At 38.0% G+C, this 19,494-nt stretch overlaps 2 protein-coding genes across 3 annotated transcripts in view; one reads left to right on the top strand and one right to left on the bottom strand.

Moving 5' to 3' along the window:
* LOC140200695 (high-affinity choline transporter 1-like) overlaps positions 1-3,503 on the top strand; it is a 42,940-nt gene extending 39,437 nt beyond the window's left edge. The window contains exon 9 of the mRNA XM_072264273.1: positions 2,141-3,503. Within this exon, the coding sequence (XP_072120374.1) occupies positions 2,141-2,608 (468 nt within the window). The 3' untranslated portion in view covers positions 2,609-3,503. The remainder of the gene's footprint in view (positions 1-2,140) is intronic.
* A 3,944-nt stretch (positions 3,504-7,447) lies between these two features.
* proser1 (proline and serine rich 1) overlaps positions 7,448-19,494 on the bottom strand; it is a 40,795-nt gene continuing 28,748 nt past the window's right edge. For both annotated transcript variants that reach the window (XM_072262861.1, XM_072262862.1), the window contains exons 10-12: positions 17,979-18,417; positions 15,866-17,072; positions 7,448-13,351 (exon numbers count right to left, since the gene is read on the bottom strand). In XM_072262861.1, the coding sequence (XP_072118962.1) occupies positions 13,223-13,351; positions 15,866-17,072; positions 17,979-18,417 (1,775 nt within the window). In that variant the 3' untranslated portion in view covers positions 7,448-13,222. The remainder of the gene's footprint in view (positions 13,352-15,865; positions 17,073-17,978; positions 18,418-19,494) is intronic.

The raw sequence follows: 19,494 nt of genomic DNA, 5'->3' as shown, positions 1-19,494 counted from the left end.
TTTTCTCCCCTTATGGGTTTTTTTTTAGTTGCCTTATGTTGGCTTTTAAAAGCTTCCGAATCCTTTAATTTCCTACTAAATTTTACTATATTATATGCCCTCTCTTTTGCTTTTATGCTGTCTTTGACTTCCCTCATCAACCACGGTTGTCTCATCCTCCCTTTAGAATACTTCTTCACCTTTAGGATGTATCCTGCACATTCTAAATTGCTCCCAGAAACTTCAGCCATTGCTGTTCTGCCATCATCCCTGCGAGTGTTCCCTTCCAATCAATTTTGGCCAGCTCCTCTCTCATGCTTCTGTAGTTCCCTTTACTCCACTGTAATACTGACTCATCTGACTTTATCTTCTCCCTCTCAAACTGCAGGGTGAATTCTATCATATTATGATCACTGCCTCTCAAGGGTTACTTTAACTTTATCTTCCTAATCAAATCTGGTTCATTATACAACACTCAGTCCAGAATTGTCTTTCCCCTAGTGGGCTCAACCACAAGCTGCTCTAAAAAGACATCTCATAGGCATTGTACAAAAATTCCCTGTCTTGGAATACAGCACCAACCTGATTTTACCAGTCTACCTGCATTTTGAAATCCCCCCATGTCTATCGTAACATTGCTCTTATTAAACACCTTTTCTATCTCCCGTAGTAATTTATATCCCACATCCTAGCTGCTGTTCAGGGGCCTGTATATAACTCCCATCAGGGTCTTTTTACCCTTGACATTTGTTAATTCTACCCACAATGATTCTACACCTTCCTAACCTATGTCACCTCTGTAAGGATTTGATTTCATTTTTAACCAAATGCTACCTCAACCCCCTGCCTATTTGCCTGACCTTTCAATACATGGTTATCCTTGGATGTTAAGCTCCCAACTATGATCTTTTTTCAGCCACATCTCAGTGATGGCCAAATCATACCTGCCAATTATGTGACTGTGCTACAAGATCATATCAAAGTTGCTGGTGAACGCAGCAGGCCAGGATGTTGCCTGGCCTGCTGCGTTCACCGGCAACTTTGATGTGTTTTGCTTGAATTTCCAGCATCTGCAGAATTCCTTGTGTTTACAAGATCATCTCCCTTGTTCTGTATACTGTGTGCATTCGAAGATAACATGTTCAGTCTTTCACTCACTCTTTTTGACTGCCCCCGCAGCCTACTGACTGCAATTTTGCCCCATCTGCCCGTACTTTCTCAGTCTCACTACACACTGTAGTGACTTGTAGACTCAGCCCTATCTCTCCAGTTCCCACCCCCCTGCCAACTCAGTTTAAACCCTTTCAACAGCACAGCAAACCTGCCTACAAGGATATTGGTCCCTCTCGGGTTCAGGTGTAAGTATCCATTTTGTGCAGGTCATCTTCCCCAGAAGGGATCACGATGATCCAGAAACCTGAAGTTGGGTTAACTGATCAGGGAGACTGTTAAGTACCCTGAAATCCCCCATCTCACAGGAGGAGCATTCCACTGCCTGAATTACTCTTAAAAACATTACAATTATGAGACATTTTCTTCATCTTCCTACTGATTTCTGACGAAAGGTGTTGAACCTGATTGCGTTAACTCCATAGACACAGAAAACTGCAAAGACTGGAATCCAGAGCATTACTCGGCTGGAGGAGCTCAGTGGATCGAGCAGTGTCTGTGAGGTGAAAGAGATATCAACATTTTGGTTGAAACCCAACAGTGGGTTCTCTTTTCAAATACTGCCTAAACAGTTGAGGGTTTTCAGCATTCACTGTTTTTGTTTCATGCTCATCATCATTTTTCTATTGTATCTGTATGATTCCAAGAAGCATAAATGTGTTATGCATGGATGACATTTTTCATTAAACCCTTTGTTATAAAGTGGATCTAGCCAAGTAATTGTGCTCAGGCATCTGCTCTGCTTAGCTAAGCTCTATTTTAATAGGCAGGGCTTGTCACATTGGTAACATTCAGAAAGTTGCATCACACTACATAGTAGAGGTACTCAGCAAGTCAGGTGGCATCTCTGGAAGGGAATAAACAGTCAACATTTTGAGCCAAAACCTTTCATTATGACTCTCTTGTGTTTGAAAGTCAAATGTCTGATACATTCTCCTATATTTTCACAGAGACCGCTTTCTCATAGTGCCCATTTTCTTCTTATTTTCAGGCCTCAGAGAAGGAAATCCTGTACGTGATGAAAACCTCAGTCCTTCTGGTGACAGTACTAGCCACTGTCCTTGCTCTCTTCACTAACACCATTTATGGCCTTTATGTATTAAGTGCTGACATAGTGTATGCTGTCATTTTTCCACAGCTCGTTTGTGCTCTGTATGTTCCATGCGTGAATAGGCTTGGATTTGTCACAGGAGTTTTGATAGGGGCATTGCTCAGGATTACTGGAGGCGAACCCCTTTTCCATTTGCCACCTATTATCCACTATCCTGGAGGTTATTTTCAAAACAACTATTATGTTCAGACTTTCCCTTATAAAACATTTGCAATGCTCTCCTCTTTGATTACAACTGTAGTATTGTCACATATAAGCAAAATTAAATGGCCAGAGGGTTATGGAACTGTGTTTACCTTGACAGGAAGACCAGGTGAGATGAGAAACACTGAATTATTGCATCAATAAACGAAAATAGGCATACAATATACAGCACAATCACACTGGTGGAGGAAGAACTTGGAATCTAATTTTCTTACTCAATTCAGTTCACTGAGCTTCTATAATGCTCACTAATTATAAAGCTTTGCTGCATTTCCATTTGTAATAAGGAATACATGTTTAATTATGCTACTAACAGGGCACTACAGCAAATCTGGGAAATTTATTAATTATGCTTTCAAACTTCAGACACAATGGTTAGGATGGTCAAGATACGACAGTGCTGTGAAATCTTTCTTGTTTGACACAATTAATTTAGACATTTCCATATTGCTTTACTGGCTGGCATCTTTTAACACAGTATTTTAAAAAGTGACCTTGAGGTGATCTCAGATGAGATCTTGCTTGTGAGGAGGATTATCTGTATAAAATAATGAACTATGCGAATATATTTTATTCACAGACTTTAGCTGATTTACCCTTGGATAAAGGTTGAAAGCTCAGAATATACTATAGCTCATTCTCGTTACTAGCAGCGCAGTTCAGCATCATTAAGGTGAGGTTGGGATGAATGCTACCATTGAACCCTACATAAGCTGCACTACAGTTGTGTTTTTCTATTCTGCTACTGTCAAGTTTCTTCAGAAATAAAATGAATAAAATTTACAGAAAATATTCAAAGCTCCCTCTCCCTGTTGTTGTCAGCAGTTACAATTGAGTTTATCATTATAAAACCCTCAATCTTCTCACTGCAATACCCTAAGTCCACTCTTGAATGTGTCAACAACCATTCTCCTTCCCAAGGCATCTTTCCCAGACAAGCCCAGGAACTGTGCAAGCACAGAGAACAACAGAGCTCCATAGTTACTGCCTAACAACTACTCTAGTTCTAAAAACCTTCATTTCTTTATAAAGATTTCCAAATTCCATTAATTTCTTTATAAATTCTTATCCTTTATTTTTAAGCTTACTAATTATAAAGTTTTGCTGCATTTCCATTCGTAATAAGGAATACATGTTTAATTCTGCTACTAACAGGGCACTACAGCAGAACTGGGAAATTTATTATGCTTTAGTACTTCAATTTCTACCTTAAACTTTTGTATGTTCCAATTTTTCCTGCAGTCTGTAACATCACAAATTAAAGATTATTTTCTGACAATGGCTTGAGATTCTAAAATGTTATTTGCTGTTCGGCTTCTTTGATGTCACAGGATTTCATTATTATTGCCACCTGATGAGAACCCTTATTGAAAAGGAGAAAACCACAGCAGATTGCCAAGGTCTTTGAGGTCAACATCTTCTATGAACAAACCACAATACCTGCAATAGCTGAGATGTATTCCACATACCCACACATTCACCTTGGGAGTGGAGATCTAAAGGTTCAAATACCTGTCTGAATAATGAGTAGTTTTACAAATCTTTGCTCTCAATAAACACCAGGCGTAAAGCTTAACACTTTAGGGCATTCTTCTGGGCCTAGAGGACATGAGGTATCTGCATCTGTGTTATGTAGTAAGCCAATCAGATCAGTATGAAAAGATGGAGGTAATGGTAATGGAATAGAGATCTTTTATGGCTTCCTTCTCCCGCTCCATGTGGTGGGACAAAAAGCTTGATTGATACTGGATGCCTATCAGTTGAAGAGAACTGCAGGAAATTCTGGCCCGGGGGAATTTCTACACCTTGGTAACCCTGAAGAAATGTAGATTATTCTGCATTTCTGTAGCATACTTTGGATGCACTATCCTGACCAGCAAATCTGCAGAAGAGTTCAGGAATCTCAGGCCTGCACATTGTTATAACCATAAGGCAGTTTTATATCAAGATGCGGAAATTGAAACTGTCCTGTTCTACTCCTTTCTGATTTTATGGTTTCCAAAATAGGAAAGACCATTCTTTATAAGTTTAAGATGCAAGAACAAAAAGAACCCAGTTTTCATGAAGTTAGTTTTAAATTCACAGATTTTACAATCACACAACTTGGAAACAAGTCCTTGAACCAACCAAAGTCTAGGCAAAGCCAAGTCTATGCCAACCAAAGTACCTTCCTGAGCTAGTCCCATTGAGACTTCCAAGTCCTCTGTATACTCACCTCACACTGTGTGGTAAATGTGTCCCTTCAAACTTTCCCCTCTCATCTTAAACCTATGCCCTCAAGTTTTAGACTCCCCTAACCAGGGAAAAAGACGGTGACAGCTTTATCTAAACCTTCGTTATTTCATAAACATCTACATCATCGCTCTGCCTCCTTCTGGGAAAAGTCTACCCAGTCTCTCCTCATAACTCAAGCCTTTGACTTCTAGTATCATCCTTGTAAATCTTCTCTGCCAACTTAAACACATCCTTCCTGGCATGGTTACCGGAAATGCATATAGTATTCTAGGCGCAGTCTCACCAACCTCCTATAGAGCTGTAATGTGATAGCATAGTGCTCGTGCTTGATACACTAATGTCTTATGCTTTCATCACTTTGTCTACCTGTGTAGTCACTTGCAGAGAACTATGTACTTGTATTTCTGGATGTCTATTTTACTATTCTACAGGACTCTGTCATTTACTTTTCCTGGTTTAACTTCCCAAAATACATCACTTCATACGTGCCAGTTAAATTCCAGCTGCCATTCCTATGCCCACTTTTCCAGCTGGACTGGATCTGATTGGACCTTAACCATCTTCATTGTTCATCACGTCACAATTTTGGAGTCATTCACAGACTACATACCACCTACATTCTCATTCAAATTGCCATATCTATAACAGCAGGAGACCTAACATCAGTTACTGCAGAATGCCAATGGTCATTGGCAATGTGAACACTTGAGCTTTAATTTGCTGCAGAATAGGTGGGAGAATATAAGGTCAATTAAATTAACATGTGACAAGGGTTGTGGAATAGATTAATTAATTAGCCTAACTCCAGCATGATATACATCAATATCTCTTACCGTATATAAGATACTGGGCAAACCCAGAATACTATTTCATAGGCAGTTCCTCAGAATCAAGGATATAACTTGCTTCAACTCCAGTTCTGTTTCTCAAATAGCCAATGAAATCAATTTAGATTCTAAGATCACACCACATTGATAGTTGAAGCTTCAAGTGGCAATGTTGCCTACAGTAAACAGCTGACAGGCATATAAAATGTGTTTCTGAGACAGAGGGTCAAATCAATACTGAATTTTCACTGTTGTTTCTTAAAGTTCAAAGTACATATGTCACCATACTCAACCCCGATTCATTTTCTTGTGGGCCTACAGTAAATCCAAGAAACTCAACAGAATCAATGAAAGACCACACTCAACAGGACAGACCAACAACCAATGTGCAAAGGACAACAAACCACAAATAAGAAATAGAAAAATAAATAAATAAATAAACAAGCAAACAATAAATAACAAGAACATGATAGGAAAAGTACTTGAAAGTTGTCCATTAGTCTTGGAAATAGTTCAGTGATGGAGCAAATGAAATTATCCACTGGGGTTCAAGAGATCGATGGTTGAGCAATTCTAGCCAGAAGTTGACAGAATTTTAAAGGAACTATGAAATACATTGGAGGACTTTCCAGAATATTTTGTCAAATAATTCCCTCAAATCCTGAAGACTATGCTTAATAAGAGTGTAATCTGATACAACCTTAAGAGGACTTTCAGGAAATACTTGATAATGATTATCCTGCTTGGGATTCTCCTTGGTCAAGTAGAGGAATAGCAGGTGGAGATGAACACCATGGCGCCTAAACAATATTGGTTTCCAACTTATTACATTCCTCCCTTTCCATTTAAAATATATTTCTTACTTTTATAGTAGTGGTAAGTCAGTCAGTCTGTCTCTCTCTGTCTGTCTCTCTCTCTCTCTCTCTGGTGCTGAATCCTTCAGTATTGTGTTTTTTTAATTTCACATTAGTCTGGTAGATACTTGGAATTTCTTTCTGCTTACTTATCAAAATAACCAAGTCTTTTATCCTAAATATGGCATAAATATAGGTTTTGCCCTAAGACTACAGAGAACATGTAGTGTTCTGAGTCAGCAATCCATTCCATAAGGCATATCAAAGAAAATTTGACTTTGAGCCTCATATTACAGGTGAAAACAAACAGCTAATCTTCGAGTCAAATGTGATTGGGTAGAAGGACATTCTTTGGGACATGGATTTCAATATTTGTATCCCCTAGTTGAAGGAAATTCCTGCTTTCTATACTTAATTTCAGAAAAGTAGTTTAACAATTTACAGACAATGAGGGGTCAAGATCAGTATATCATATGAAAATCGAAAATGTGCTTATAGATGATGTTGCCAAGCAATTATAAATACACAAACATGAGCTCAATCCTTTGGGGGCGATGGTGAGATGAGGGACACAAGAGATTATGGCATGGAATCCAGAAGGAAATTCTTTACAGGTAGCTTTACTCCAGAAGTTAGAATAGGATTGGATCAACTAATGATAGAGGGATGCTGAAGGACAGGGGTTCCCAACCTGGGCTCCACACACCCCGTGCTTAATGGTATTGATCAATGGCATAATAAATGTCAGGAACCCCTACTCTAGGAGAAAATGGTGATAAATAGTTTAGGGATAATCACATGAAACATCACTAATAATTTGATTAGATCTGTAACAGTGAGGAAAACTTGCAGAGTTTCAGAGCCTCACTGAGTAATAAAAAAGTCCAAATTCAATGACCCAACAACAGAGTCAAACACCATAGGGTGATGGGGGTTGGAGATATGGAAAAAGTAATATTAGCACATACTAATTATTCAAATATAATTATATGAAAGTAAATTTTACAATACAGAAGTCACTGATACACTGTATAGTAAAAATGCTTTATTGCAAAGCTTAACTGTTATTCAGTTGATTATATCACTACAAAGGCAATCTTTCACAAGCCTAATTACATGCAATAACTTTAGTAGATTATTAAATTGAATACAATTTTCTTATGTACCAAAGAAACACAATAAACAGTCAGAAATATACAGTAAATAAAGAAATCAAAATAGATGACAAAAAACAAAGCTGCAAGATCTTTCCATTTCTGAAAGATTGTAGAAATTCCACAGGTTTTGTAATTTATTCTGCCAATGTTACAAATCGATGTTATGATTACTGCCGTATTAGAAAACCCTTGGCAGCGATAAAGTATTATGCTGAAGTGTTCCTTCTAGCAACAATTCATTTGTGAGTGAACTGATTACTTCCTGTCTTAGAATACCACAGAAGTGTCAAATTCACACCTGCTATTCATTGGAAAGAATATTCATGCAATTTAAAAAATTGAATTTGTAGTACAGTGGTTGTATATTTTAAAAAGTTACAAAATTTTTCAATTTCTCATTTTAATTTTCTTTCTTTTAGCTTACATGCCAAACCAAGCTTTATTGATTGTATGAGACAGGCTGTAAATGGTCTCTATTTACAACACAAAAATCTGTAAGACTGAAAATCTAACTATTTAGAAATATTGACCAGATATGACAATATAACATCCAATTATTTGTTGCTTCACTAAGGCATTCTTATCACTGCTTCTGTATAAACGGAACCCAGTGTAAATAAAATTAACAGCACATTTTATATTCAGTTTCATTCACACAAAATAGTTAATTGATTTAAAATTTTATTAGCTGGAAGTTTAATTACTAATAAATTTATGATAAATATCTAAAACATTCCCCCAGACAGCAGAGTGCTAAGGCATTTGAGGCATATTCAAAATTTAGCTGGATGTACTAATGGAAGCATGACTAATCGGTGGAGCTTTGGTTGACCTTTTTTATTCTTGACTTTTCAAACAGTTGACTCATATTTATCCTGCTCTGGGTATGATTCTGCCTCTGGAGAATGCATTAGACAACAGCAAGAATTTGATCAAACAGTTAAAACTGTGTTTTATCATTTATAAATAATCTGGACAGTTGGTAGAGTACTGCATCCCTGTCATACTGAACCACACATACATTTGTAAATATCCATAAAACTGGGATGAGTGGGGTTAAGCTTCAAAAAGAATTTTGAATGCTTTCAGAATCTGGAAGAAAGGCATGACTGTAAAACAATTCTTGGTGAAGATATGGTATGAATGAATAGATGGCTCAGAATTTTAGACACTGATCTTACTTGATTCGCTTGACTTTGAGTGGTGTGTCTAAAAAATATCTACAAAGGCGATGACATGAGGATTTTGACACAGCAACACTGGAATGATTCAAGGAAGGAGTGAAGGATTAAGATCTAGGGAATCAGGACTGAACAAGTTTTAGGCCTCAAAATGTTGAAGACAAACAGAATCAACTTACAAGCTCAAATTTTGTGAGATTCAACAAAGCAGCAAGGAAAGACCTTCATTTGAGAAAATTTTTAATATGCCAGAAAACAGTGTGGGTGGGCCATTTCATTCTCAAACCGTTGCTGGTCAAGATGTTTGTCATTTTGCAATAAGGACTTCCTAGAAATGGTTCTCTAATTGAACACTGCCCCTCCTCATCCTCATTACTGCTAATTATGGATTCTCGAAGAAAAGCATGTTAGTGAGGGAAAGTAATTAAAATTTATTTAGAAACTGACAGTTCTGAATGCAGTTTATGAAATGGCCAAAATAAGGAGTGCAATCACACGAGTCACTCATGAAGAAAAACTATCAGACATAAGCAATGATAAGAGCTCAGCTGCAGAAGAAACTTCAACCATAGGCTGAGCAGTAAACAGGTGGAGGTGAAAATATCATAATTAAAAATACTTATATCTCACATTGAATGGAATTGGAGGAAGATCTGATTCCACAGCCTCACATTTCTGCATATTCATGTGTCCACAAAGAATACCACTATTGTATTTCCTTCTACCACTAACCCTCGCTTGGCAGCCCAGTCCGGGCATCAACCACTTTCTGTTCCACATAGCTCTGTAAAACTTCCCCCACTCACCTTAAAACACATGTCCTCTAGAGACCCTAATACGGTGGGAGGAAATCACATCGCTCAATTCATAGAGCAGTAGGATGTTACATCCTTCAATGATCCTTCAATCCTACAACTGCTACAAGCCAATTAATGAAATATGAATATTTTAAGAAATAAAACACATCTGATGCATATTAATGTGATGTGCATTATTTATATTTTTGCATTATCAACTGAGACACTCCCCTCCATTACCCTGAATATTCAAAGACTACTTATATTGGTATAAAATGGCAAGAGACACATCTGGCTAAGGTAACTGGACAATAATTCATGCACCAAAGAATAATGTGTAAATATCTTCACAAATTCAAATGAATACTCTGAGGCAGGTAAGTGTACAATTTTTAAAAAATCATGTTTTGATAAACGTTTGCACTTTATCAAGACATTAAAAACTCAAAAAAACAGAAGTAACATACAGGCAATATATTCATGGTAAAGTCCATTTTATCCTTCAAGTATGTAAAATATACCCAAATCAATTATGTTTACCTTGATACACACAATCATACATGTATAAAAGAGTAACTTTCTGAAAGTGCCTGTTTTAGCATTCTCATGCATGAGCACCCACTGCACCAATTTAAAAACTATATTAAGGGTGCAACTTTTTAAAAGCTTTGCAGCTTTAGGTTTAAAATCTTTTTAAAGTTGATACCCCGTTATACCAACAATTGTCAAAATCCATGATTGTTAAATTAAATATAACCTGGTTCTGAGAATACATTTTAACTGCTTACACAGAATACTACATCACCACTATAGAGCATCTAAAATATCAAATGTATTGCAGTTGAATACTCTTAATTGGAGCACACAAATATTAAAAATGTTCAATTTGTACAATAGTTTCTATAAAACAAATACACACAGGGAATGTAGAATCAGTAGCTGAACCAAGGTTCATCTCAACATGAACCTTCAGAAAAAACATGATGAGGTGTATGAACTCTTTGATTAATACGCCAGCAGTTTATTATTTTCTTAATAGAACTGCCTCAAAATATCATAGCAATCAACACTCACCGTAGAATTATTAGTAGCACCTAAAAAATGTTTTTTTTTTATAGACTATACAAAGAAGTCACAGTAGGTATTTCACTAGCATATACAGTATATTTATAGTCATTCAAAAAATATTAAAATGAATCAATATTAATCCAATTTCTAGTAGTAATTCTGGTTTACTATTTCCTTACAAAATCTAACATTATTGCTTATATTTCATCTACTAATTTATATCTAGCTCTGCTTAAATGTATGGTTTCTGCCACAACATCTTAATTGGTAGCAAGATCCAGAGTCTAACCACTTACTAGGATAAACAAAAACTCCTGGTTCTTTACCAAATCGAATACTGTGTCTATACTTAGGAACCTTTTTTGTGGACTACCACAATTAATTAGAGTTGATTTCACACAGCAGCATGACATCACTTTCAACAATCACAATTCCAAATCAACAAGCACTCAGTGGTCCCTGAAACCACATGGTGAGAACAGTGTCTCCACAGTATTCAAAAAAAAAATTAAGCTCATCTCTTCGACCTAACACGGTCATGGCTTTAAGGTTGTACTGATTACGGCAACACTTTTGCTTAAAAAGATCATGAGATTGATGAGAGACTTTAGCAAACTTACAGCAGCAGCTCAGTAGCGCAGTGGTCAGCATAACGCTATTACAGCATCAGCTGAAAGATCTGGATTCAAATCCTGCCGCTGTGTGTAAGGAGTTTGTACGTCCTCACTGTAAACAGAGTGGGTTTCCTCCAGGCACTCCGGTTTTCCCCCACATTTCAAAGGTGTTTAAGTTAGGGCTTACTATGTTGATGCTTGAAGTTTGGCAATTCAGCACAATTGTTGCTGATTTGATATGTCGCAAATGACACATTCCTCTGTATGTTTCAACGCACATAAAACAAAAAAATCTATTAATCATTAATTTGATTTTGATTTTTTCCCGTTATGATTTTCCTCTCATTCTGTATGTGGGATTTAAAGGGGAACATCATTCTATTCGTAGCAATTTTGATCCTGGTGTAACGGTCCACACATCAGAATACATTATCACTCTGATTTTTTTGCTTTTATTCATTTGTTCTTTGCATTTACTGCAAATCCTTAACTGCTCTGAACTGAGAAGGTGGTTAAGAGTTGAGCACATTGATATGCCTGGAGTCACATATAGAATATACCAGACAAGGACAATGAATTGTGTGGAATTTTAAGGACCATTTAAAGTCCTGCACTTTCATTATTGAGATTATATATTTAATATATATATTAAATTCAATATTTAGTTATTCAATTTAAAATTCCCACACAGCCATGGTGGCTCCAAAATTCTAGCTACCGGTCCAGTAACCTATCTAGTATGAAAATAAAAAATGCTGCAGATATTAGGACCAAGTGACAATTCTGCCAATACTGCCCTTCAATTAAACTTGTCAAAATCTTGTTTTGGACAGAATAACTACCATCTTATATAAATTTCTACAATGGTTTCAAATTATGCCTCTATATTGGTGAAAGCAAAAGTTATTAAAATCATACTTGCAAGCTGAATGTGGAACTAGGCAAACAGAAGAACATAAGAGACTATATCTTGGTAAAAGGTAGCACTTGCTCCAGAGATGTTTGCAGACAAAACATGTCAAATAGTTTATCTTAAATCTTGCTTACAAATGCATCTTGGATTTTGGAAATAGCGGCAGCATAGTAGCATAGCAGTTAACTTAATGCTTTACAGCATCAGCAACCCAGGATCAATTCACACCCTTCTTGCCATGTTCATGGGGGTTTCCTTCTAGGTGCTATAGTTTTCCCCCACTTTCCAAAGGTGTATGGGTTAGGGTTAGTAAGTTGTGGGTACGCAACATTGGCGCAGGATGCACGATGACACTCGTGGCCCGTCCCCAGCACATCCTCGGACTGTTTTGATCATTGATGCAAACCACACATTTCCCTGCGTGTTATTGTTGTTTTGATGTACATATGACAAATAAAGCTAATCTTTAATCTTTAAGAAGCTACTATAGTACAATGCATTTTCTACTTTTCATACAATTGACTTTTAAAATGAGATCTTGTACTCGAATCCTCTGGATATATGTAAATGAGACACCGCTATATTGAGCTGTACCTCAACAACAAATATTCAGATGATTAAAATACAGTGGAGTTAAAATTATACAATAGAATTATATTAGACTCCGATTATTCTCACACAAGAGCATCACACTTCTGAAGGGACATAATGGCCTTGCTGATACTATAACCTCGATTTACCAGAATGATATCTGGACACTTGATTGATTTACTCGAAACACAGTAAGTTAAACATGATCTGATCCATTTCCATGATACTTGGTTTAAAAAAAAGTTACATTGGGCTTATAGTTTCAGAATTAAATTAGTTCCTCCACAAGGGAAGTGTGGAAGCTCTCCTGCACACATTTGTAAAATTTCCAGCATATGTAGAACTTTTGTGTATCTTTATCCCCTACTTTTTTCTTTTACCCTTCAGATTTTTTCTTTTTAAAAAAAGCAAGTCTCAGCTGCATGCACTGCTAAATTTACTGCATGCCTAGTTAAAAAAGCTGGATAAGTTCAAAAGTTTCGAATCTCAAGCCAAGAGGATGCTCAAAACAAGTCCACTATTTACTGCCACCCTAGTTGAGAAGGTAGACCAGGTTGCAGGGAATATGGAGTTGTAGGTGTGGAGGGATAACATGTAAAACCATTACTGCCCTGATTTGGGAAGTTCTCCACAGATCCAGTTGAATGTGCCTGAAAAGAGAGCACATCACATTTTAATTATTTATGCCAGAAACTAAACAGATTGATTCATTTTGTACAATTAAGCTAATAAGCTACTCATAAATGTAATTAACTACACACTGCTACATCAATCCAATCACTGTTCCTCATATGACAATTAATTAGAAGGTATCTCAGAATTGAATGTTTCTCTGATTTTAATTGCTCTTCCACTTCTACCTTGAACGATCCATATAAAGCTCTCATTTTATATCTGTTTAATTGATCACTCTTAATAAAAATACTTTGAAGAAACAGGAAGTTCGAGTACCCAAGGAAAAGAGAGATTTAGGACAGCAAGCCTGGAAAGAACAAGATATTCACCTGCTTGAATCCTCAGCATGAAGAAAGAATCAGAAGAACATGTAAAATTGTAATTCAGGTGCTTTTAGAGCAGTGAACAAGAAATGGGATGTGGAGAATGGATAAACTGCTCTCACTACTAAGTACTGCCTCCCCTACTTTAGAAAAGCCACACAAAGATTAGGGCACCCCTTTGGCTAACATCCCCATTCTGCCCACAGCACCAAACTCCATGTTCAACCAGTTGTTAGTTTACTCATTCTATCCTTGGCTGTCAAACTTTTCTAACAAATCAAACATGACTTTTAAAAGCAGACTTTCATCTTTTACTTAGATGATCTTTAACCCTTTGTTTCAGGCATATGTAAACAGACTAACTTCATTACGTGTAACAATAAAATAGCAATTTTCCTTTGACATTCTATAACTTTTTTTGCACACTGAACTTATGTTGGTCTCGGAGTCTTCAGGGCAAAGGATAATACAGGATTCATTTCTGGGGAAGAGGAAACTAATCCTTTAAAATACATTCAGTGGGCACTTTATTAGGTACACCTACTCATTAATGCAAATATTTAATCAGCCAATCATGTGGCCACAAGTCAATGCATAAAAGCATGAAAGGACACGAGGCTCAGTTGTTGCTCAGCCCAAATATTAAAATGGGGCAGAATTGTGATCTAAGTGCCTTTGACCAAGGAATGATTGTTGGTGCCACATGAAGTGCTTTGAGTATCTCAGAAACTGATCTCCTGGGATGTTCACACACAAGTCTCCAGACCAGTACAAAGACTCAACACCCAGTGAGAGGTAGTTTGGTGGGTGAAAACACCTTGTTAATGTGAGAGGTCTGAGAAAACGGCCAGACTGCTTCAAGCTGACAGGAAGGCAACAGTAACCCAAATAAAAACATGTTACAACAGTGGTGTGCAGGAGAGTATCTCCGAACGCACAACACGTCAAACCTTGAAGTAGATGGGCTACAACGGTAGAATAAAGTAGCCACTGAGTGTAGTACTATTTTGGCCTGGGAGAACGTCTGGGAACAGCATCTCTCTGAAGCTGTTTTTATTCTCCTTTTGAACCATGACTATGATCCAATATATTTTTTCCAGTGACTTCATTTAAATATCACACCCATTTCTTTCAGATTGCCAAAATTTTTCCACTGATTTCCATCTTTGTGTTTCCTATTATTGTAATTAGATGTCTCTCCTCCTTACTAACTCACCTTCTTACAGATCTTTAAAATATTTTAATACTCCTTTGCTTCATTCAATTATTTGACTGGAATGAGCAATTATAATAGTCTTTTCACATTCAAAACCTCAAAAAAATGTACTAACCAAACCCCATTTTCAAATCTCCTAATTAACTTACCCCTCCGGTCACTTTTAAATATATCCCTTCTCACATTAAAGCAGTGCCTTCTAGGTTTAGACTCCAATATCTAGGGGGAAAATAATGCAACCATCCACCATATCTATGCCTCTCATATGGTCACCCCCTCAGACTCTCCCAGCCCATCCAGTGTCTCCTTGTAATTCAAATCCTCCAATCCCTGCAACATCCTCATGAATCTTTTCTATATGCACTTTGGATTAATAACATCCTTCTTAAAGTATGAGAACCAGAAATGCACACAATATTCTTGGTGGGTTCTCCCCAATATTCTAAACAGCTGTAACACCATGACCCAACTTTATACCCAATACCTACCTAATGAAGGTTACCAGACCATACACCATTTTCCATCACTTTATCTACCACTGTCGTGACTTTCAGGGTACGATGTAAACCCTGAGATCTATCTATTCTACAACATTCCCCAGGGTCTGTGTAAATTGTGACCTGGTTTAGTTTCCTAAAGTATATCATTTTGCACTTGTCTGAATTAAATTTCATCTGCCATTCTCTGCTGATCTAGACCCTGTTATAACCTTAGACATCCTCCTTCACTGTCCACCATACTTTTATTGGGAAAACAGCTAAGGAATATGAAAGGCAGAAAGCATTCAAGTTACAGTTTGGCCAGCATAAACCAAAATTTACTTTGTATCCTCTATTGTCGAACTCATTTCCCTAAGCCTTGTATTTATGACATTTTGTCTCAATCCAGACATATAAAAGCTTAAAAAAAAGAATCCTTGTGTGAGATATACCTGGGCAGAGACAAATTACCTGAAGTAAACCTGACTGTGCAGCAGATTGCAATCCAGGGAGAGATGCGGTACCCATGGTAGTCTGAAATCCTGGTAAGGCTGTAGTATCTACAGTAGACTGCAGATCCATTGTTGACACGGTATTTGCTCCAGACTGTACACTAGGCAGAGAAGTGGTGCTCACAGTAGATTGAAGATCAGAAAATGAGGTAGCGCTTATAGATGTTTGGATAGCAGAACGTGCAGGACTACCCACCACAGACTGTATTCCTGGTAGGGACCCAGCACCCAAAGACTGAAGTCCAGGTAACGTAGCAGCACCCAAAGCAGACTGAAGAACAGGCAGGGAAGAAGCAGCAGCCATGGCAGACTCAAGCCCAGGTAGAGATGAGACTGGTACAGCTGTCTGAAGGCTGGGAAGAGATACAGTACTGGTTGTAGTTTGCAACCCAGCCAAAGAGGCAGCTGCAACAATAGACTCAAGTCCAGAGAAAGATGTAGAGGACTGCAATCTAGGAAAACTGGCAGGATGCAGCCCTGGGAGAGAAGAAATCGGAGGTTGGAGGCCAGAGGGTGAACCAGCAATGGTCTGGAATTCTGAAATGGATGCAGGGAGAGACTGGGAGACAGCAGGTGACTGCAATTCAGCTAGAGAAGCAGCAACAGCATGCAGTCCAGCAAGAGAGGCAGCAGCTTGCAGTGCAGCTGGAGAAGCTGCAGTAGATCGTAGTCCAGCTGGAGACCCAGAACTAGATTGCAATCCAATTGGAGAGGCTGCAGCAGATCTCAGTCCAGCCAGAGATACTGTAGGCTGTAATCCAGGAAGAGATGCTGAACTTCCATTCGGCTGTAGTCCACCTAGAGAGGCTGTTGTTTGGAGTCCACGAGGAGAGGCAACATCAGCAATTGACTGGAGTCCAGCAACTGGAGTAACAGACTGGTGGCCAGGCACTGTTGCTGCCATCATATTATTTTGGAGTGCAGAGAGAGATGCACCCGTCCCAGAAGAATGCATTCCTGCCAAGGTTGCTGCAGCTGCAATAGACTGAAGTCCAGGCAGATTTGCAACACTCATTCCAGCTTGGAGGGCAGACAATGTAGCAGCAGACAAAGTCTGGTTCTGAAAAAACACAGACATTCCTGGGAAGGATACGAGACCTGGGAAGGAGTTGCTCATGCATGGAGAGCTGCTAGAACCATCACTTGCCTGAAAACCTGAGGATAAACTGAAAAATGAAAATCCAATGTTAAATCCAATTACTGAACTTGGATAATTACAATTAGAAAACTCCTAAAGTAGCCAACATTTACAACAGCATTCACAAACTCTATGTAACTAGACTATGTGTATTCCATGTTTAGAAAGAAACACATTCATATTTACAATTGGAATGTACATTTTTGACAATTTAACAAACATTCAAGATGGAAAAAATAGTCTTACTTTCAAAACATTGTTCCAGAAAAAATGAAACCCCTAACTTTTAAAATGTTAGGTTGTGTGGACAGTTTTGAGAAAAAGAATTAATTTTACAAAACAGTAAATTATATTGGACTTATTTACTTCACTCAATGTAAGAAATATGAGGTTTTGCTAGGAGAAAGTGCAATGAAGTCATATTTAGTAGCAAGAGATGCAGGTTTATAACTGGTTATAAAATGAGGATTTAAGGAATAAATCTGATAATGCTCTAAAACACACTGTTTGAAATTTGGATCAAGCTTCCTAAAGAGAATTTTAGGACGGTCTACTTCTCTCAGAATACTAAATACACTGTGCTGTCACTTTAGGTGCTTCTGTTAAGACATCCAGTGAAGCCAACAAGGTATAACTTTTATATACTATTGCTTCTGCAAGCAAGCAACCTGTTAAAACGTTATTCCCTTTATTCTGTATTGGACTCAGCTGTTATGTTTTTACATGAGTCAAATTCATCATCTCTGAACCAAATAACAATTAATTGTTTCTAAAAAAAAATAATCTTATAGCAAATACTACAGTAGACCACAAAGTACACATCACATTTTAACAAAGGAGATTTACTAGTTTTAGTAACAACAAACACACCTGTTTTTATTTTTCTTGTTCAACAGAGGTAATAGCTGCACTGAGAAATCAACAAGGGACTCACCCAGTTTGTAGCATCATTCCAGAGCTGCAGTTTGTGTTGCTATAACTTGACGTTAACCCTGCAGCAGCTGAGCTATGAATGGGTGTGTCTGCATTTGCCGCTGTTATTTCATTGAGAGCCTGGGATGTCTGTGGGACTGCTGACATCACAGTTGTCGGATTCTGACACTCGGGATAAGAAGATGGAACAGAGGTGCTGGTTGGTGGAGGAGCAGCTGCAAAAACAGGAGGTACTGGGGTAGATGTGCCAAGCCTTGAAAAGACTGGTGTACCTGGCGCTGAAGCAAAACCTAGCTGATTTGCAGGAGACTGCACAAGTGCTGGTGCTGCAATTGGTGTTGCAGGAGCTGATGGGTAAGATCCATGTGGGGAAAATGCAGCTGTATGCAAGTTGGCAGCAGTTGAGTTGTAACTCAGTTGACCCGCTGACCTAGAAAAAGCTGAAAAAAAAATCCCTTTAAAATGGAATTCATAATATATTAAAAACTATTAAAACCTCATCACACAATTTCAAAGTGACTAGATTAGATTATGTTAGCTTTATTTGCCACAGTGAAATGCATCATTTGTGTCAAATCAAATCAGCAATGATTGTTCTTGAACAAGAGAAAATCTGCAGGTGTTGGAAATCCAAGCAACACACACACAAAATGCTGGAGGAACTCATCAGGCCAGACAGCGTTTATGGAAAAAGAGGACAGTCGACGTTTTGGGCTGAGACCCTTCGGCAGACTGAAAGGGTCACCACGTCTCTGGCACCAACATAGCATGCCTACAACTCACTACCCCTAACCTGTACACCTTTGAAACGTGGGAGAAAACTGGAGAACACGGAGGAAACCCACATGGTCACGGGGAGAATGTACAAATGCCTTATCAGGAATTGAACCTATCATTGATTACTAGCCAGGTACCGTAAACCTACTGTGCTAATCGCTATGCTATTCTGCCTTTTTGCAAAATGATTTGAATACGGAACAAATTACAATAACGAATAATCGCTTCAAAGATATTCTCTTCACACATTGGAAACTTGCCATTGAAACTGACAAGACAATCTCTAAGTGAGACAAATGATCATCACGTTCCAGCCTTCTGTTTAGATCAGGTGTTCCCAACCTGGGGTTCACAGACCTCTCGATTAATGGCAGGAGTCTATGGCATAAAAACTGTTGGGAATCCCTGGTTTAGATCGAGATATACAGTTTTAAATGCAGATCATTTATAGATAAGATAGTTCAAGAGTCAGTTACACATCTTGAAAATATGCTCTTTCACCCAAATAGCCTATGCCAGCAAAGTTGTCTAATTGTACCATTTTCCCACATTTGGCCCACATCTCTCAGCCATTCCCATCCATATACCTGTCTAAATGTCTTTTAAATGTTAAGATTGTACCTGCTTCACCCACTTCTCTGGAAGTTTGGTTTATGTACTCAGGAACTTTTGTGTGGAAAATCTTGCCTTTCAGATCCCTATTAAATCTTTCCCCTCTCACCATAAACCTACAGCTTTTA

The sequence above is a fragment of the Mobula birostris genome, chromosome 7 (assembly GCF_030028105.1).
Source record: "Mobula birostris isolate sMobBir1 chromosome 7, sMobBir1.hap1, whole genome shotgun sequence".
In the NCBI taxonomy this organism is placed as follows: Eukaryota; Metazoa; Chordata; class Chondrichthyes; order Myliobatiformes; family Myliobatidae; genus Mobula; species Mobula birostris.
Note: the sequence above shows the minus strand (reverse complement) of the source record. Positions and strands in the feature narration are given on the sequence as shown.